We start from the raw sequence: 21484 nt of genomic DNA, 5'->3' as shown, positions 1-21484 counted from the left end.
AAAAAAAATTAAATGTAGCAACAGTAAGCTGTTATTGTCACATGGCGGCAATTAGCTGGAGAGGAGTGACTGATGCGCCTCTGAGATGGCACAGTCTCACAAATTTGCCACAGTCCTCACTTGGCCCTTTTGCTCATTTGGATTTCCATTCCTGGTGCCTGCATGCATTCCTGAGGTTTTCAGGTGTCAGAATGATTCCCCAAACTGGTCTGTCAGCCCTGAATTGCCTAAGATAAAAAGCCTCCACTGCTACAAAATCTTGATTCAAAGCAACACTTCCTGTAAGTAACTCTGATAAAGACAGACCTGATGAAGAACTTTAAACAAGCTCAAAGACATGCAGGGAGAGCAGAAAGAGAGAGATGGCCCTCTGGAAGTCAGAGGCGTCCTGGGCAAACAGCTAGAATGGAGGTCCTGCAAAGACTGAGACATCTTACGGGAAACTCTCAGCCTAGTGTTTGGAACTTAGTAGGAGGTTAATACATGTTTGTTTCCATCTTCCTAAGAGCAGATGCAGAGCACAGCAAGGAGGAAATGGAGCCAGAATAGTGTAGTGCAATGCACAAAAGCACAGCATGCCAAGAGAGAAGGAGGGAGGGGGTAATCGCAGCCTAGAGAGCGGTAGCAGTGACAGAACAAGCCTGGAGAAGTTAGAATGACAGAGCCAGGTACTTTAATAACTGGGGACTTCATAACCAAGGCATGATTCTGATAGATCTTTGCTAGCCACACATCTATAAGGTAAGTAGGAGCATGGAGTAGATAAATGAAGACATTAATCAGGCAGAAATTCAGACAGAAACTCACACCAAGACCCTAGTGATGAGAAAGCATTCAACCCTTTAGTGAAGGATTGTTGGTTAAAACTAACTACACACACACACATATTACAGAGAATATGTAAAATATGCAGAATAGCTGTGTTCAGATGAAGTATAGAATTTTTATACTTAGGTGAAGTAAGTTGTTTAAAAATTTTTTGTGTGTTTGACTAACCAATGGTGTGGCTTTAGTTACTTTGAAATAATTTATTCCTAAAGCCCCAATTAAAAACAAATTCGTTACTAACTGAAGTAAAATTTCCTGCAGCATCTTGTCACTATAGTAATAACCTGTCAGAGAATGTTAGACAAAGGGTGCTGAACGGTGCAATGGAAGGTTACTGATGCAATTATTTCTTTTTCCTAGCCCTTTACTTAGGGTCATAGCCAACCAGTCAGTGTTTATACATAGGGTAGCTTTGCAGTATTTATTCCTTTAAAAATTATTTAACAGTCTTGAGAGGCAGTGACTGACAATAATATGCAGAGTTTCCAGTATGAGTGCTTAATAAATGGGAAAACAATAAAATCCTGTATGATGAGAACAGCTGTCAGTAAAGCTGTTATACTCTAAAATATTTTAAAGCCATAGTAGTAACTATTTAGAAAAGCATAAAAAGCAAACAATGCATTGGCTAAATTATGATAATAAAGGAACTTTTATATCCACTAAAAAGTTGACCCAAATAATTTCCTCTTAAATTCCTTAGGGGACTGAGAGAAGGTATGGGAAAGCGGACAGGGTATGGATTAAAAAAAACCCAAAAAAACCCCAACAACAACAAAACATTTTTTTGGAACCATGTGGAACTCTGCTGACGACAAACCGGGTTGTTACATCCTGCACCATGGCAGTGTGCTGCAAGTGCCTTCAAGACTCCCTCTAATCCAGTGTCAACTGGCGAACCCCTCCAAATTTCTAGACGTCTTCAAGCTCTTAAGGACTTGGTTTTGGAAGAGGAGGCACCCAGGTGCGCGTGTGCGACACCTCTGGATGTGTGCAGCGACACAGTGACACCGGGAAAGCAAATGCTCTCATACCCCGAGAGCAAGTTCTTTATTTACAGCTAACTAACCTGGGAAACTAGGCTAGGCTTGGGAACCTTGACCGCTGTGCTTCCGGGATCCTGCGCAGCCTTCAGCCGCTGGAGAACTCGGCGACCAGGTCTGAGGACCTCGCGCTGTTAAGTTTGGGAAAGGAAGCGAGAAAAAAAAAATAGAGCTGCTCCTTTAAGAACTTCCTTTCCCTTTTACTCTATGTTTACATAACACCAGGGTGATCCACCGCGGGGCCCAAGGGGGGGCGGGGAGGGGACGTGGGCGGCCCCACGCGCCGGGGGAGGGGGCGCCGGGTGGGCGGGGGGGCTCCGGGGGTCTCGCGGAGGGCGGGGCGGCTCCCACCTGCCCGCGCGCCCGCGGGGCGGCTCAGCGGTCCGGCCCCCGCCCCTCCCCCGCCCTCTGCCCCCGCCCCTCCCTAGCTTTCTCGCTCTTTCCCTTCCTCCCTCCCGCGGGGCTTCGGCGGCGGTTGCTGCTGCGGCGCTCGGCGCGGGTAGGTCCCCCTGCTGCCTGGTTCCATTTGTTGCCGAGTCCGGCTCGGGGCAGCCGCGCTGCGCGGAGCTCCGGAGAGCCCGGCAGGGCAGCCGCGCAGCCACGACGGAGCAGCCGCGGGATTGGCCGCCCCGCGCCCCCTTCGCCGCCGTGCCCTTCCCCGGCGCGCTCACTCCCTTCTCGGGATGGGATTGTAGCGGCGGCGCGGACTCGGCGGGGGTCGCGGCGGAGGCGACGGCGGCGGCGGCGGCGGCCGAGCAGGGCTCCATGTTTTCCCCCGGCCAGGAGGAGCACTGCGCCCTCAACAAGGAGCCGGTGAAATACGGGGAGCTGGTGGTTCTGGGGTGAGTCCGGGGGTCCCCGACCCGGGGAGCTTGGGGGCGGGCGGCGAGCACTCCGGGCTGGTGGCAGCAGCGCGCCCGCATCCCCGAGCAGGGCCAGCGGGGTGGCTCGGGGGCTCTGTGGGGATTGCCAGGGCGCTTGGGCCGGCGCGAGCGGCTCGGAGGGCTGGGACGGCGGGGGCGGGGAGGCGCGCGCGGGGTGCTGCGGCGGGCACCGGGATGCGCTATCCGCGCGGAGGACGGTGGCGAAGGAAGTGGCGGATCGCGGCCAGCCCGGGGCGGCGGCAGCGGCGGGGACTGGGGCGACCCCTCGCCCCGCGGGGCTCAGCGTTCGGGGACCAAGTCGTCGGCGGTACCGCAGGGATAGGGGCTCGACTTCCCTGCGCGCCCCGGGCTGGGTAGCGGGGGTAGTGGCCAGGGCTGAGGCACCGCCGTCGCAGGCACCACGCGGTGTCCGAGGACACCCCCCCCCCCACCACCTTGGCGAAGCTGAGAGGCCCCCGGGGGCCCTCTGCCCCCGCTTGCTGTGAGCCCGGGGCCCGGAACTCCAGGCGCGGCACCGCCGGCTCGGCCTCGGCGGGCAGTGGGATCCGCGCGGGGGGCATCCGCGGGCAGCGCTTTGCATATTGTTATGGTGACCGCCACGGGCAGCCGCGGCCCGAGGGCACTGAACTGTCTGTGACTCGGCCGGGAGTGTCCCGGAGTGGGCAGGAACGCCGCTGCCCCCCACCCCGGGCTCCCGGGCACGGGGCCGCATCCCTTTCGTCCCTCGGTCCTGGGATTCGGCCTCGCAGATGTTCTCCCAGCGGCGGGGAGCTCGCCAGCTTCACCCGCCTCGACTCCCTCTCCGCTTGTGAAAACCACGTTTTGAAGATAGTAATTATCTACAGTCGTTAAACGGCAGCAATTAGAGACTTCATCTACTTCCTGAGTTTCCTTGTGACATTTCTATTGTTTACCCTTAATAAGCCAGGAGAAAGGCTTCGCCGGGATTAAAGCAGGGTAAAGTGGGCAGTGAAAGGGGAGCGGAGTGGGGAGGGGAGAGTGCGGGGAAACTCGGGAGAAGGAGCAACTTGGGTTTAGTACTGGAAGAGAAAGGATTATTTTTTCCTTTGGATCTGTCACTCCTGAGAACCCGCGCTTTTGTCCTTCTCTCTTGAAAGACCTGTATTCTTAACATTATGGGTGCTGAAAGGTAGGCTTAGCACACATGCGAAGAGTCATGGGTATGGAAAAACTCAGGGCACTCTGAAAAATGTGTTTTGATAACTGAATACCTTGAAGTAAGTACCGACTTAAACATAATTTTAAAAAGAAGAATTTTTAAGAGGAGCTTCCAGACACAGCTCAGCTCTAAGTTGTCCAGTCCTCCTTACCTTGTTGCTACGGTATTAGGTGGAATATCATTGGAAATCTCATTACCTATTTGGAAGCTGTTTGCAGATAAGCATTTTTCTCACCTGCATCTAATTGCACTTAAAAGACAGATATCAGAGTTCACTGGAAGGAGAGAGGAATGGGAGGAAAAAAGCCAGAGTTTAGCTTGTTTTATGTAATCTCAGCCCAGCCTAATTTTGTGCAGTTTGGTTTTGTTTGTGTGGCTGGCTTCAAAGTATGTTTAACATTGTGAACCTGACACGAAAGATTAACTTAGGCCAGGACTTTATTTCATTATTTCCTTTTGAGGAAATCGTTGTTGAGATGTTTCATGAAAGCAGTGTGTGAATGGGCCTGGAGAGGGTTTTGTGTTCACAGCTGGAAGTGCAGGGCATTCCAAAGCCCTGAAAGGGATTTATACCCTGGATTGTCCTAGTATCACAGGCTTACTCTAAAGTAGACTATCTAAATGCGTTGCCAATTGCATGTGCTCTGTCCTTTGAGAATGCTTTTCCAGGAGACACGTCGTATGACAGAGTTGGCACTTACATCAATACTTTGGGCCTCTCAGCAGTTATTTGTGCACCTACTATGTGCCAGCACTGTTTAGGCATGCCGGCTCCAGCAGTGAACAAGGAGGTTTCATTTTAGTGTGGAGTGGCAGGTATAAACAGGAGGAAACATGTAAACAAAGGAGTAATAAATGGCAATTTTGGGTGCTGCCGAGTTCTCAGCAGAAGTGGGTTAGCTTGGGAAATGTCTGTTGTAGGCAGGTCTTGCTTCTTTAGCTGGGAGGTCAGGGAAGGTGTCTATGAGGAAGTGAAAGGTGAGTTGAGACCAGGTTCTGAGAAGATGCTCGTCTGGTTTTTTAATACTTCAGAAGAATTGTGGCCTTTTTCTGTTTTTGAGAGTAGTTTTCTGACTCTTTAGCGATATTGAACACATTTGAAGGATGCGGGGGGAAATGGTGAAAAGGTAGGTAGACTTTAAAGAGACCCTTATTAATCATTATCCTACCCTTAGGACTTGAGACAGAGCCCTCCCTCTTAAAACAGCAGTAACGATCAAATAAAAATTATTATCAGATTTGCATGTCTGATCATCTAGAACATAAATAACGGCAGAGAATTCTAGTAGATTTTCTTATTGATAAAATTAACCTTGAGATCTAAAAATGCCCAATATTGATATTGATAGAAGCTTTTTGCTTATAAAATACAGTGCGTTTTTCATTTAAAAAATAAAAAAACTGTTGTGTGGTAGCCCTTTTTGTTTGCTTCTAAATTTCATAGTAAAATGTTGCGAAGAGGTCCTGGAGAGCAGACTGAGGAGCTATATATGTATATGTCTATATCCATATATAAATGCTTCTGCGTCTTTTCATGCTTTACACAATATTAAGAGAATTGCCAGCTAGTTAGGATTTAAGTAGGGTCATCATTTTCTTGGCTGATTGGTAGAATTTAATTATTTCATGATTTCAACCAGTGAATGCAGCGTAGCCACAACTCTTTGTTGCGTCCATTATGTAATGGAAGGCAGAGAAAAGGACTGGTCTACCTGTCAGGTCTTTTTCGCTGTTAATTTTAAACCTGGCTAAAATGTTAAAGTTGGGGAAGTGTGTCAGGATTTGAGAGGCAGTTCGGTATAGTTCGTGAGGAGAGGATGAACCAGCAGTCAGGAGACCTGGATTGAATTCCTTTCTTGCCCACTGGCTTTGTGATAGTGGCTTAGTCCCTTACCCTCTCTCTGTTTCTTTAGAAATAATGAAATATGATTGGATTAGGTAGTTGTCAAGGACCTTTCTGGTTCATACCCTGTCATATTGTTCATTGGCTGAAATGTTGAAAACATACAGTTAACATAGTCTAGGTAGCCCAGCATGTGTTGATTTTGTATATTCTTAAGGTGATGGTGTTAGAATTCGAGTGGGAACTGTGTTTTAATAGCAGAAAAGATTGATGCTGTGATTACTTTTTTGGAAGTAGAGATGTGCAAAACAGGCATCTTTTAGAGTGGTAATGGTATACGTATATTTGGTACATTGGTGTTAGGTTGTACATGAGGGTGTTCAAAATTTGGTAAAACTTTCTGTTCCAAGTTTAAGGAAGGCAGTGATGTTCTGAAATTAAGCTCAGTGGGCTGAAATAATCAACATAAGGAAGAGATAATCTGATGCTGAAATTTTAGAACTGAAAGGGCCCTAAGAGGTCATGGTACATGTTCAGCTCTTTAATTTTACTGATGAAGCAACTGAGGCTCCCGGAAGGAAGGGGATTTGTTCAAGTGCATAGTTGAGCTGGATCACTACACTGCCGATCACCATTTCCCCACTTCAGGGCAGAGTCCAGCAGTCAGTTCCTCAAAGCTTCAATTTTTTTTTGTAACTTGCATGAGGGGAGCCGAATCTCTTTCTGGATTCAATTTAAAGCATGCAGCTCTCTTGCTGACTAATGGCCCATCATGGTTTCTGGAAAAATATTGCTTACTCTTAGTTCCCCTCACCTCACAGTTGAATGCATAATGCATTTTGCAAGACTTTCTTTTTCATTTGAGGCTTCACGAAATATATTTTTATTGGCTCTCTCATCCAAAGGTTTTTAACCTAGGGTCCACAGATGGAATCCAGGGAGCCCTTGAACTTAGATGGGGGGAAAATCATCTTTATTTTTACTGTATTCAAACTGAGATTTAGCATTTCACTCCATTATGTGTATAGGCAACAGATAGACCTGCTGCTAGATTCGTTAATACATTAATCCAGAAGTACATATATTATTGTATCACAACTTAAAACTATCTTGATAACCAAGTATGATTGATTCCATTTTTAATCCTTTGTATTGTATTTTATGCATTTAAAAATATTTTTCTGGACTTCCCTGGTGGCGCAGTGGTTAAGAATTCTCCTGCCAATGCAGGGGACACTGGTTTGACCCCTGGTCCGGGAAGATCCCACATGCCGCGGAGCAACTAAGCCCGTGTGCCACAACTACTGAGCCTGCGCTCTAGAGCCCGTGAGCCACAACAGCTGAGCCCACAAGCCACAACTACTGAAGCCCACGTGCCTAGAGCCTGTGCTCCACGGCAAGAGAAGCCACCACAATGAGAAGCCCGTGCACCGCAACGAAGAGTAGCCCCCGCTCGCTGCAACTAGAGAAAGCCCACGCGCAGCAACAGACCCAATGCAGCCAAAAATAAATAAATAAATAAATTTATTAAAAAATTTTTTTTTCTGAAAAGGGCTCAGTATACTTTACCAGACTGCCAAAAGGATCCTTCGCACAAAAAAGGGTTAAGAATTTCTACAGATATGACTCAAAAATATTGTAATTGAAACTGACCAAGATCTACAAACAGCTAAAGGTCAGGGGTACGTGCCTATTTCCCTTTGGATTGTGTAGCATTTTATCAGGTAAGACAGAGGACTGTTGCTGTAAGAGTTTATGGTCTTTAGTTTTTGAAACAAGCAGCTCCGATTTCTAGTTGCCCATTTGTGTCTTAACCTTGGCATTTTGCCTTGACCCCTCCCCTTGGTAGTAATAAGAAAACTTAATATACATCGTAGCACTTTTCCTTTTCTCATCATCCTCTCTAATTTGGGCCCAGACATCAAACACTAGTGTCCTTTATAGACTAAAAGCTCTTTGAACTTAAAAAAAAGAAAATAAATCAAAATCTTTGCTGTCACTCAGCGTGTAGGGTGACCTGTAGAGCTCAGCTCTGTTTGTGTGGCTGGAGTGTCTACTTCTGTAGGCTATTAAGGGTCATGATGTGACTGGCTTTGAGTTGCTATATTTTCCTTTACTAACTTTAGCCTTGTTTGGAGTATGTGGCTGTCTGTGTGGTTTCTTGTCTGGCTCTCTCAGATTTATTTGTTTCTCTCTTTAACACACCAAGCCTGAAACCTTCATTAGGACTTTCCGTTTTCAGTTGTATTTCATCATATGATCAATATTTGGGGATGCTTTAGGTAAACAAAAGTAAAACCAGGTTGATACAGGTTCCAGCCCCTTTACCAAAACATATTTTATCAAAAGGATAAAACATGTACACAGAAAAGACCAAAAAACCAAAAACATGCCAGTTGCTGTATTTGAGGGAGACCAGTATTGTCACATTGAGGCAGTGGTTTTGTGTCTGTTGTGTGGGGATCAGCAAGGTGGGGCCATAGATTGTCTTTGGAATGGAGACAGTAGCTCTTGATGGAGCTCCTTGGTATGGGAGAAAAATAACTGAAAAGGAATTTCTGACATCTTTTGATTTAGCTAAGGGTTTCCCCTGGGGTGAGCAGAATCTATAAGAAGAAAGTCAGTCGAGGGTAAGAATGATTCTGTTAATAGTTCTTATTGAGCTTACTGTCACTTTTATCTCCTGGAAAATAAAAATAACGAGAGCAGGAAGTGCTTCATATTTGTTAGCTTTGTCTAAATCAGCTGTTCTCAGCCACCTTAATATGTGATGATCAGTTTTGAGGTACATGGCCGGTAATTTATGACACGTAATAAAGTGTGCATCTTTCAAATGATTCCAAAATGTCCCGTTAATAACGTGATTTTACCCACTCGCATCTGCTATGTTTTCCCAAGTGGGAGAGAAAGGGGTGGAGTTACATCAGGCAAGCCAGGAATTTATTCATTCAACAAATATTTATTGGGATTGTGCTCTTCCAGGCATGGGGGATACAGCAAGACAAGGCAGACACGTGAATTGCTGTCTTATTCTTGTCACAGCCCTTTAGGGAACAGCTAGTACAAATGCACAGTTCATTTATTTATTCCACAAATATTTGAGCATCTGCTACGTGTTGGATGCTATCCTTGGCGCTAAGGGATGTAGTGGTGAACAAGACAGGTATCATCTCTGCCGCTGTGGATCCTGCATAGGAAGCAGTTTAGAGTATAAGCTGTGACGGGGGGCACATTGACAGTGTCACCTAACCATGTGCCAGGATGAGAAGGGGGATAGCCAGGTGGAGGTAGAGCGAAAGATTGCTCTAGGAGGAGTATTCTAAGACCCAGAGGTGAGAACACATGCTCCTTTGAGGAATGGAGAAAAGCCCCGAATGACTAGAAGAGAGTGGTTGGAATACATAATGTGAGAGATGAGGGTGGGAGGGCAGGTCCAGCAGGATTCGGGACTTTATCCTAAAGGCGTGGGAGACTGTAGCTGGATTTGCAGCTCTGAAACTTGGAGTGGAGAAAGCACTTCTGCAAAGAGGGCTGCAGCAGCGCGGGTGGAAGGAGAAGCCCAGGCAGGGAGGGACCGGGGCGTATGGGAGCCCGCTGCTGTCTGGGTACCAGTTTCTGGTTCCTGTCTCTCATGAGATCCAGTTGCACCCACTGTCCAGGGTTGCAAGTGACCAGCCACTCATTCAGTGACTCAAAAATACTGACTGAGGACCAGCACTGCCCCAGACGCTGGGCTGCATTCGGTAGGAGTGAGACAGACAGCCCCGCCTGCAGGGAGCTCACCTGTCAGTGGGAGGGACGGGTGGTGCAAATGAGTCAGCATGCAGGTAGATGCAGCATTTAGTTTCGGAGAGTGTCAGGAGGAAGATGAAGCAGGATAAGGGGAAGAGAGTGCTTATTGTGGGGGGGGGGGAGCTAGCCAGGTCAAGTGCTGGGGATAAGGTAGTGGGAGCCCTTGTAGACAGGGAAGTCAGGGGAAACTTTACTGAGAAAATAACCCTGTATCCTCTGAGAGCCCTCCATCTTTTTCAGTTTTTATTTACTTTTTTCCAGTTTAAGCCACCCTGAGTGGGTTTCACTCTTACGGCCAAAGGATTCCGAGTATTCTATTAGTTAAGGAGGCAGAGTATGTAAACCATTTACCAAAGGGAAAATAGAAGTGCAAACAAGTAGAAGGACATACATTTAATGTCCCTAGATACACACAGGGTTCAGTCTAGGGATTGTGCTGCTCGCCACGTGCCCAGAGTGGTAATTGCATTCCCCTAGAGCTCACTGAGAAGATCTGCTCCTCCCTCCAAGAAGAGTTTACCCTTTGAGGACAAGGGGTGACTTCTACCCCCCTTGGAGAGTGAGGTACTCCTTTTCAGGTGCCTAGGAGGTTGGGTTTCTCTGGCACACTGCAGCGGCCTGCTCAGCTCAGAGGTGTCTCTGGGGCTCGGTGACTGTTTCTCGATTTGGAAGGCACGCAGATTCTGATTCTGTAGCACAGCTGCAGTTTTGTAAACAGTCCTCCCAACCTTAAGGGCCCAAGTTAAAGGCTCCCTGCGATACTAAACATGTACTTTACTGACATCAGATATTCCTGTTTCAACTTTTGTTTTTCTTTTTGTCAGTCACCTGTCATTTTGTCACCTGCAGAAAGTTCTGCCTTGAAGGGAAGCAGGCCGTCTGTTCCCATTCCACCAGCTGCTCGGAGCTGCGTTGCAGGACGCTAGGGTGGTGCCGGAAGGCCGCGGTCATTAGTGCCTACTAATGACTAACGACGGCTGGGGGGTACAAGCCTCTTGGATGACAGACCTAATAAATATGCATTAGGGGTATTTTCAGCAGCAGGTTTAAGACTACTGCAAGTCATTCTCGATTGAGGTTTTATTTCCAGCCGTCCACATAATGCTTCTCACTTGCAAACACTTAACTCCGTTCGTACCCTGCTTTTCTTGCTCTGTGTTTAGGATAAGAATCATTATTTCAAGCTTCGTGCTCCCATTCTAATTAGTACTGGTTTAGCAGAATCCAACCAAAGCAGGCAGTTGTGTGTTTGGCTTCCAGGCTGTTGGTATGAAACGGCTATTTACCAAGTCCCTTCGAGGAGCCTCCGAGGCCCCTCCTCCTTTCCGGTCCATACCTGGCCTTCTCGTGCTTCCTGCTACACAGTTGTGGAGCGCTCTAATTACAATCAGAACCTGTAATGGGTGAGCAGTGAGGGTTTTCTGGACCGCTCGATTGATGAATCGATGACCCTGAGGAAAGGCCCTTTTTGCACAAGGACTACAAACACAAAGAAGTGTGCTTCTTGCCAGATCCCAGAAACTTACAGACTGGGTCCTTGCTGTGGTACTTGAGACTGCATTAGGGTTTGGGTGCTTTTGTTTTTACATGCTCTTGGGTAGAATTCAGAATGGAATCTGTAGTTTTGCTCTGTGGCTATTTGTATAGCGTATGCAGGAGAGCTATTGGAGCGAACAGATAACTGTACTATGTGTGTCAGCAGTTTATGCTTCTCAACATAAACTACTTGAGAACTATTTTCACATTCTTGAACTATTTTCACATAATAAGCATTCAATTGTTTGACTCTGTAAACCATTCAATGAAAGAGTTATATCTAAAGGCCATGTATTGAGGTGGACATTACCCAACTTTCCCAACAGGATTTGCAGCCAGTTGGAGGTCAGATAAGAGAACTCAGGGTTTTAACTTAGTCCCACATTCTTCCTCTGTCATCTTCAAATACAGCCAGCGTGCTGGACCTCTCTCAGGAGGTGAATCCCCTCCCCTTGCATCTGAGTTTTGTGATTTGCTTTGACCAGTCTTTGTGACAGAGGTCTGTGACTTTTGGATGTTGCCTTAAGGCGTGTTGTAGCTTCTGTTTTTGTTCTCTATATTAGTCTGCTGGGGCTGCCATGACAGAATGCCACAGGCTGGGTGGCTTAAACAACAGACACTTATTTTCTCATAGTTTTGGAGGCTGGAAGTCCAAGGTCAAGGTGTCGGCATGTCGGGTGTCTCCTGAGGCCGCTCTGCTTGGCTTGCAGACGGCTGTCTCTCGCTGTGTCCTCACGTGGCTTTTTCTGTGTGGGTGCCCATCCCTGGTGGTCCTTCCTTTTCTTATAAGGGCACCGATCATACTGGATTAGGGCCCACCCATGTGACCTAACTAAACCTTAGCTACCTCTTTCAAGACCCTGTCTTCAAATACATTCATATTCTGAAGTGTACTGAGGGTTAGGACTTCAACATATAAATTCAGTCTGCAACACCTTCTTAGAAGGCAGCTGCCGTATAAAGACGTCTGACTACCCTGCTGGGGAGGGTAGCCCTGTTGGGTGAGAGATTACAAAAGGAGAGGAGGCCTGGTCAGCCCCCAGCCGTTCCAGCCACCCAGCTGAGGCAGCTGACCTGTGAGTGAAGCCATGGTGGCTTCTTGGTCCATCAGGCTGCCCCAGGCCACACTGCATGGAGCAGAGATGAGCCCTTTCCTCCTAGTTCTGCCGAATTAACGAATTCTGAGTGCCAGTTGTCCTTTGAAGCCATTATGTTTGGGGGTGGTTTGTTACACAGCAGTAGACAACTGAAACACCACAGTATTATATTTGCATGTGGTTCAGTTGTCAGATCGGACAGACTAACAGGAAATAATTCACTGAGTTTTTGTTTCTTTCAGGTTATTGATTATTTTAATAAGCACAATTTCAGCCTTTTAAGATGAGTTATTCCAAACATTAAGTACCGTATGGCCTGAAAACCTTTGCTAACAAAAGCAGTTGTGGAATAACTTTATGATGTATAAGTCGTCTATGATCTCTTTGCATTCATTAATCTCCATAATCAGTATTATCTCCTGAAATTCATTGAGAGCAGGCAGTTGAAGAATGGCCCGGCTGAGCTGAGAACCGTGCTTCTGGAAGACTGGCGCATAAGCAGCTTTAACCCAGGACAGCTAGTGCATGATGCCGATTTTCAGCCTTTTAAAGGCCACCCAACGTGAAATAATAGTACTAACAGAGGTTTGAGGAGGGGAGGTCATCTGTACTAGCATCCTGCAAGTACAGGGCGATGAAGAGCTCATTTGTGTGGGTTGTACCTGTCTGTGACTGTCAGCGGTAGGAAGGAGGTACAGTTCTTGAAATACTTCCCAGGTCTCATTTACCCCATGGAGCCAAGTTATGCGCTGGGTAGGAAGCAAGCAAAGGCAGAAGGTGGCTCTGGCGTGGTGAAGTCTGGGCTGGGCCAGTGTTTTCCTTCCAGAAGGAGACAGTTTTGACAGCAGTCGAGCTGCCAGCCACGTGCATGGTCCTCGGGGTGCAGAGAAAGAGCTACAGGTGTAGATTCTGCCAGCGACTGCCTTCAAACTGAGCACCTTGCCGAAAAAAGGATTCCTGTGTTAGCTGAAATGAATAGAATGTCTTAAAATTCCCCAAATTCTGTTTGGGAAGTTTTAACATTTGACATTTTTAATCAGAAGGACTGAAACATGTAAAATGAAAACTTTTGCATTCAAAATTTGCAAACTAAGTGTAAAAGAAACTTAAATAAACTCCCAAATGGTGTATTTTGTAAGTTTGTAGCTTTTATAATTTTGGAGATTTTAAAGCTTAAAACTACCCTAAAATCTTTGGGATACCAAATATATAGGTAGATATATGTTACTGCACATGTATTCTGTATGGACATATTTAATTAAATGTGGGATTCACTGTACATACTAGAAATTAGGCAGTATCTAAACATATGCAGTAAACTTTAAACCACTCAGTACGTGTGAGGTGATTGCTGTTATAGTTGCTGCTTTGGCGATGCCAATGATCTCACATTTAGGAACCCACATAAGGAAATGCCCGCCAGGGGCCTACATCTAAGGGCAAGACAAATAACTAAGCAACAAATCATACGTGGTGTTGAGGAGGGGTGGATGGAGGGAGCCGTTATTTCAGGTGCGCTGCGTGCCAGGTTCTTTTGTTTTTTTCTTAATCAGTCCCAGGAGTTAGATTTCATTATTTGGGACGTGAGGCCTCAGTTCAGGTAACTCATCTTGTCAGTGGCAGGGCCTGATTGGAAGGTAGGTTTGTACTGCTGTGAAGCCTGAGTCTTTCCACCAGGGTGAAGGTCAAAGGCATGTGTATTGCTAGGAGATTGGGAAGATATCCTGGAGAAGGCAGCCTTTGAGCAGAGTTTTAAAAGGTGGCCTGAATTTTTATAGAGCAGTAGTAGGAAAGGTGTGGGGTTTAGGAACTTTGAAGGATTTGGCTGGAGGCTGAAGTGCTTGGGGAAGGAGATGAAGTTGGAGTATCATCAGCTGGTTGGCCTCTACTTGCACTGGGGATACAGAGGGTTAATAACACAGTGGCCCCTGCCTTCCTGGAGCTTATCGTCCATCAGGAAGAAGGGACTTTAAGCAGATTAAGCTGGCCAGGTGCTGCCACGAGGTACAGGGCTTTATGAGGGTATACTGTGGGGGTCGGAGCTTGTTTTTGTGCAGAGGGAAGGATCCCATTTAAGCTGAGATGGAAAGGCTGAGGCGGAATTAGCTGAGGGTCACGAGGGAAAGAGCAGTGTGCGTAGAAGCTGAGGTGCTGAGAGACATCAGTGAGTTTGGAAATTGCGGGGTTGGAGGGCCAGTGTAATGCGAGAGACTTGGAAGGGAGGGCAGCATGGACCCTGCAGTGATATAGGCCGCCAGGATTGGGAAGCCTTGACAGCATTTCGAGGAATTTTTCCATATGGAGATAGCAGGCACATTTCAGCTTTCTGATCCACAGGTTGGATCTTCTTTGAAGTCTCCAAATGGGTCTGCGTTTCCTCTTTCGTAGTTTATTTCCCCCTACCTTTGTCTCCCTTCCGCACCGAGGGACAGCGGCTTGTGCTGGGAAGAGCCCTCTCCTGAGAGATGGCCGTGGTGGGATAAAGCCGTCACTCGTCCACTCAGTAGCATATTTTGGAAACTTGTGCTGGAACCGATGGGTATTTTGGGGTCAGACCCCACCCAGGAGGGCAGTCAGGGATCAAAGAACCTTTACACGCTCAGCCAGCTGTCCTCTAGAGCCTCGCTTTCCCCAGATGCCCAATAGATGGCATCCCACATGCACTGTCCCCTGGGCAGAGAGAACCTGCAGCCCCACAGGCCTCCTTTGCCTGCTCCGAGGAAGCCGAGTGTGCAAACCATCCAGTGACTCGCCCTTAGGGAGGAATACTGGCTGCTCCTCCTCCTGGCTGTTGGTGAAGCCCAGGGTCTTGACTGCCTCTGGCTGAGCTGGGCCAGCAGCAGAAGTGTGGGCACGGGACCACATTGCCCACAGACCAGTGTCTCTGGCTGCTCGGAGAGCAGAGCAGAGTAGACTTATATTCTTGCGATGTTGGCAGTTTCTTCGGGGTCTCTGGTCAGTGCCCTGCTCGCTCCTCCCTCCCATCTCAACTCTTACCTTGTCCTCAGTGCCTTCCCTCCTTTTGAATTGAAGTGGAGGTCCCCGGTCAGACGCCTGCAGTTTAAAATCATCCTTAAAGGGGCTTCCCTGGTGGCGCAGTGGTTGAGAATCTGCCTGCCAGTGCAGGGAACACGGGTTCGAGCCCTGATCTGGGAAGATCCCACATGCCGTGAAGCAGCTGGGCCCGTGAGCCACAGCTACTGAGCCTGGGCGTCTGGAGCCTGTGCTCCGCAACAAGAGAGGCCGCGATAGTGAGAGGCCCGCGCACCGCGATGAAGAGTGGCCCCTGCTTGCCGCAACTGGAGAAAGCCCTCGCACAGAAACGAAGACCCAACACAGCCATAAAATAAAAAAAAAATCATCATTAAAGAGAGAGCATCGGGATCTGAGCTTTTTATCTTTTTTTTCCTGCAAGGATGAGGAAATTCCAGCTAGGCTGCTGCTGCTTAGCAGCTGGGTTCTTTCTCTCTCTGGGGGAGGCGCACCCAGGGCTGGCACATGGGTGGCGGTGACGGTGTCTTGCTCTTAGCCAGGTCCTGTGCAGAGCCGCTTGCGTCCAGCCTCTTTAAGTTCTGACAAGCGGAGGTGGGTACCATCCCTCATCCTGTTAACAGATGAGGAACTTGAGCCACGCATGGGCTTGAGAAGCTCACGCAGGATCGCTGGACTATATTATGTGGCAGAGCTCTGATTCGAACCCATGCCTTTCTGACTCCCGCACCCTCGTCCTTAGGTCCTGCCTCTACTGTATGTCTGAGCAGTTTTGTACCTTCACGTTTATTTTTTAGCCAAACCCTTTCCATACTGGGTATTCTCTTTAAACACAGTGACACAAAACTTGACTCGTTTATGTAGTTACCAGTGAGGTTGAATTTTGTTTTAAATGTTTCCAACTTACATGAACTTTTGAGGCGGGGTGGAAATTGCCTACATATGTGCTTTGCCCACTTAGGCATTGTGCCTACTTATGTATTTTCAAAAAAATCAAATATATGATCTCCAGAGAATAAAAACACGAATCTTCCTCCTATCTGCCTTCTTATACCTGAATGTATTACAGTTAAATTAATGCTTCAAGGAAGAGCTGCTTTTATAAATCCAAAATAATTCAAAGTTCATTTTCTCTAGTTTCAAAGCCAATTCATTGAGTTATTTTTCTAATCTTTCATTTCGTTAGTTGTGGCATGCACCCCTGAAATCCTTTTTCTTTTGCCGTTGTCTGTGATGACTTAGGCTCGAGTTTGTATTTTGTTTACAGCTTGGAAAAGGAGCTGCAAGCCCTTCTCTTCTCTAGTGAAGGTCTGCCTTTGCCTGGGTTCTCACGTCCCTGTGTGTTGATTTTTTCCTTTCTTGTCTCTTGATCTTCCTGTTAGTGTCGACTAAGGGGAAAGCCCTTCCCCACTCCCTCCATCTCCTCCCTGACAGTCCTTAGTACAACCTGTCGCAGCAGTGGCACTGGTTTAGTTAATCCGAAAACCAGAGGCCAACAGCAGGCCAGGAAAAGTGCCTTTTATTTGCTTATTCTGAGTGTTAACTTAGACCAGATGCCAATTAAGGCTTTGATGAAACTGTTGACTTAGACCCTTCTGGAAGCTGGTGTAGCTTTATGTTGTACAGTTTCGACCTTCCTGTGAGGGCAGTTAAGCCTTTTCGGTTGCAGATGTGGTGAGATGCACACGACCCAGGGTTTCTAAAAAAAGGTCCTTAACAAAGAGTTGTCCTTAGATATCAGATGGTAAAATAGCAAAGGACAAATATAGCCTCTTGATAAGCAGTATTAGATGTTATATGGGGGGAAAGCAGAGACTTGGACACTCTGCAGGGAAGTAATTCAATCAGGAGGTTCTGATAATGTAATAAACTACACAAGGGTGAAACTTGAGTGGTTTATGCACTAGAATGCCCTTCAGTTGAATTATTGTCTTATAACAGTTGTCTGCCCATGTACTACTGTTTTAAATATTAAAAAATAGCACAATTCATCTTTTCCCCAGATGGGAGAGAAAAGACACAAATCTTCATCACCTTAATAATTTGTGTGCCCTCCTCCCACCCTGCAGCCCGACTTCCCGTGACTGTCAAAGCTCATGTTTTGGGTTTATTAGCTGGAAATCCTGTCCCTGATATTTAAGCATACAGACTCCGTGTTGGATAAGAAATACCACTGCTCCTCGCGTGTGCCGAGGAGTACAGTTTAGCCGGGGTGGTGAGCCTGCAGGCTTCCTTAGCTCCCAGGGGACCCCCTGGAAGAGAAGACGTTCTCCCCTTCACCCGTTCTTCAGGGGCGGTCTCTTCTGTTGGTAGTGCGGAGGTCCCAGCAGGGCTTTCCCCTTCGTGCCTTCTCCCGGCTGCTGTACCATCTACTGACTGCAGGAGGCAGTAAGAACTCCGGATCCCTTGCAGGGTGTGAGAGGCCTGCCAGGGCGCCCCGCCCCTGCCAGGTGTTCAGTTTCCGCAGGCCTCAGAGGAGGTGATGTCACCGTCCTTGGAGAAATGGGGAAGCGGAGATGCCTGGAGATTGAGCTTCGCCTAGGAGCCTGCACGGTTAGTAAAGGATTTGCAAGCTCAGGAAATTTGAATCCAGGTCTCTCAGATTCTAAAGCTTATGCATATTGGACTTCTCAGAGCCGATACATCTTATGTCGTTATCAGTAATGCCTTTCGATAGCGTTCTGAAGGGTGGAACGCTTAATGTTTGGCATTGGATTCCGAAGTTGGGATTATAACAATTGAAAGGCTGGCGATTCCCCTGTGGACCAGCCGGGCTGGGGTACACAATGGTGTAGGCGACAGCCCCGCGGGGATCCGACCCTTTCTCACTGCTTGATGGCTTGTCCTCTTACACTTCCCTTTATGTTCCTCTCCTTCAGGGCCACGGGAAGGGTCAGAGGATGCCTGCCCCTGTTTTTCCTGTTGCCTCCATTCAGATTAGATTCAGACAATAGAGCTGCACTCCCTCAGGAGAAGGGCTCTCCATAGCCCTTAACTCTCAGCTGAAATGAATCTTTCTCTGATCTAATTGGGGTTTTTTTTTTTATCCACTTGAATCCTCACCCGTGTTAGTTACCATAAATCACGTACTCTTCCATTTTTCTTGTGTAATTATTTCACCCCAATTTCTTTTAGGGTTAAACCAGTTTTATTTTTTTTAACATCTTTATTGGAGTATAATTGCTTTACAATGGTGTGTTAGTTTCTGCTGTACAACAAAGTGAATCAGCTATACGTATACATATGTCCCCATATCTCCTCCCTCTTACATCTCCCTCCCTCCCACCGTCCCTATCCCACCCCTCTAGGTGGTCACAAAACACCGAGCTGATCTCCCTGTGCTCTGTGGCTGCTTCCCACTAGCTATCTATTTTACATTTGGTAGTGTATATATGTCCATGCCCCTCTCTCACTTCGTCCCACCTTACCCTTCCCCCTCCCCGTGTCCTCAAGTCCTAAACCAGTTTTAAGTTGTGTGTCAGATTCTTGTAACTTTTAGAGGTTAGCACTAATCATTGACACTAATCATTTAGCTTTCCTCCACTGATAAATTTGTAAATGGAATTTTTTTTAAGGCAGACCATTTGTATTCAGGTAATATGGAATTAATTTAAAAAGCTGTATGCTGAGAAAATGGTATATAGAGAATATTAATGAAAATTTTGGAAGAAGGAAGAAAAATGCTAATCATGCTAATGTTATTTTCAGTTTTTGAACATTCACTTCTAATATCGTCTCTGCTGAAAAATATTTTATATACTTCATTTATACGTAGTATATGTGCTGCTTTTTAAAGTATTAACTAACTGACCTTCATTTTAAGAGAATTTAATTAACATTAGAAAGACATTTAAAGTAAGCCAAACATATTTTTTTATCAGAGTAGATATATGTGAATAGATAATCTAACAAATTCTGCTTTTTTTTTTTCTTTTTTTTTGAGGTGGGTTTGCAGTATTAGAATTGCCATGTGATTTCTAAGGTCTCTGTTCTAACAGGATACATCGGAGGAGGAGAAATACAGGGTTATTCTAGCCATTGTTTGAGGACTCTAAAAGATCTCTAAAAGGCTAGTATGTATGCTAAGGGCGTGACTTCTGAAAACAAGTTTCTTAGGTACTTAGAGAAAAGGACGCCTTGAAGGATACCAAATTCTGCATGTGAAATGCACAGTCAGGCCCAGGATAACATACTTCCTTGCCCTTGGGGCCTACTTTCTGGCCCCCTCCATTATGCCCCCCGTTATGAGTTCGTAGAACTTTCTCCTCTTTTCTCAATTGCTTTCATGCACGTGGTTCTCTCTGCTTGCTGCATTGCGCTCACCTGCTAAGGTTGAGCTCAGGTGTCATCTCCAGCAAGATGCCCTTCCTGACTCCTCCTCCCTTTCCCTCCAGCCAGAAGCAGTTATCTCTAGTGAGCTCTCTGTGCCTTGTAAATGTTTATTCCTTTAGGATCCCCCGTCAGGGCAGGGCATGGGTCTCCCTCACCTGCACTCTGTCCCAGCGCCTCGCTGGAACCTGACACTTGGTAGAAGGTCAAGGATGTGGATGAGGAAATGCCGCCCTGGAAATATGAGCATTCTAACGTGGACGGCCTGTTCCCCCTTTTCTTTGCTCCCTGCTCTGACTTTTAAGAAAGGATTATTCACTTTTCAGTAAGTATTTTGTGTATTTATATTTCTTTAATGAGCTTCCTAAAAGTATTCTCCTGTGTGCATCTTCCAAGGTAAATTGCAGAGTTCTTCGGTACATGAATGTGATGAGCACTTGTTGACAGTTGACTCTTTGGCCCTGAAATGCGATGGTGGTGAATTTAAAATTTTCCTTTTAAACTTAAAGAGAAGGGGTTAAAGTGGCTGAGTACAGGGATGTGGTCCGAAGCTGACAGGAATTTCAGCTTTCAGCTTTAAATGTAGTATTAAAAATCTCCCTAGAAAAGTCAACAAATGGAAACACACTTTGACAGTGATAAATCTTTATTTTTACTCAAAATTAGTTGCTCTGGTTTCTTATCTTTCCACTCTGAAGTCACAGATAAATATTCTTTCCATTATTTTTTCCTGATATTTATCACAGCTGGCTTTTGTGTTTGCATGCTGGCTGAGTTTGTGTACTTTCTCACACTGCATCTTCTACTTTCCAACTCCTTTCCTTTGATTTTTAGAGAGCTTTCTGCTTATAATGTATATATGATGTTTGCTGTTCAGCCAGTTTCGTGATGTGTTCTTTTTTCACGTCCCTGCAAACATCCTTGCTGTTTGTTGACTCTTCCTCCATTCTACCATGTTGAGTACAACTCATTATATATTTGAAGCAAGACAGCTGGGGTGCTCTGGAAGCCAACTTGAGTTTATTTTTTCATTCCTTTTCTTTGTTTATTTTTTAAAAAGTCATTATCACGAGGAACCAGAAATCTTGTCATTAAACTCTTTATTTCTTTTGCCGGAGAGAGTTGTGTATAGCAGGGGAATATAAGCCATCTTTCTTCCCTGGTTTTATTTTTTTCTGCCTCCCTCCCCCTCCCAATCCAATTTCCCACCCTGCCTTCAGTTTAGAAGTTAGAATTCTCCAATGAATATTTGTCTCCTTTCTCCGTTCCAACTCCAGTTCTTAGAGGGACCATAATAATGAAATGTCTAAAATTCAGGTTATTCATGGGATTTATAACAAATAAAAAGGCAAATGCGCTGATATTTTTTAAAAATCACCTACACATTGGAGAGCAGCGTGGCGGTTATACATTATTCTGAATTAAGGTCCTCCTTCGTGGTGTCTCTGCAACTCCAAACCTGTATTCTAAGCATCAACCGTACACAAACCTGGTTCTGTGAAGAGTGCTGACTCATGACTTACCAACAAGGAGAAGGGAAATGGTCTGCTTCTCAGTGTGTGCACGATCTTTGGGAGTAAGCTGCAGTCCATATGATTTGTGGATTGTGGTTTTGTAAAATGGCTTAATGAATTTGTTCATTTGATTGGGTTATAATAAGAGAATGTTTTATGGTATTTGGCTGATTGTTTTTGCCTTGTAAGTTTTCTTTCTGGTGTATTATTGGGCACCTGCTCTCAATAAAAGTAGGATCTAGAAATTGCAGATATTTTCTCAAAATGGGAAATAATGTGTAGGGATGGTAGCTCAGTGATTTTGGTGGAATGTTGGTGGTTGATGAGTCAATGTATTACTGAAGAGCTGTCTAAAGTGAGGTTTCTCCAAGAGCTGACATTTTTGGCTTTCTGTTATAAATGTATTAGCTATACATGGTGACTATTACTAAATTGAAAACAGCCTTT

General features: G+C 46.1%; 1 protein-coding gene across 2 annotated transcripts in view; it reads left to right on the top strand.

Moving 5' to 3' along the window:
- The first annotated feature begins 2269 nt into the window (after positions 1–2269).
- Positions 2270–21484, top strand: part of PELI2 (pellino E3 ubiquitin protein ligase family member 2) — a 209944-nt gene continuing 190729 nt past the window's right edge. The window contains exon 1 of one of the 2 annotated variants that reach the window (XM_082450460.1): positions 2270–2713. In XM_082450460.1, coding sequence (XP_082306586.1) covers positions 2637–2713 — 77 coding nt within the window. In that variant the 5' untranslated portion in view covers positions 2270–2636. The remainder of the gene's footprint in view (positions 2714–21484) is intronic. The other variant, XM_082450459.1, reaches the window with a different exon arrangement.

This window comes from Balaenoptera physalus (assembly GCF_965194825.1).
Source record: "Balaenoptera physalus genome assembly, chromosome: 2".
In the NCBI taxonomy this organism is placed as follows: domain Eukaryota; kingdom Metazoa; phylum Chordata; class Mammalia; order Artiodactyla; family Balaenopteridae; genus Balaenoptera; species Balaenoptera physalus.
This window is presented reverse-complemented; position numbering and strand designations above follow the sequence as displayed.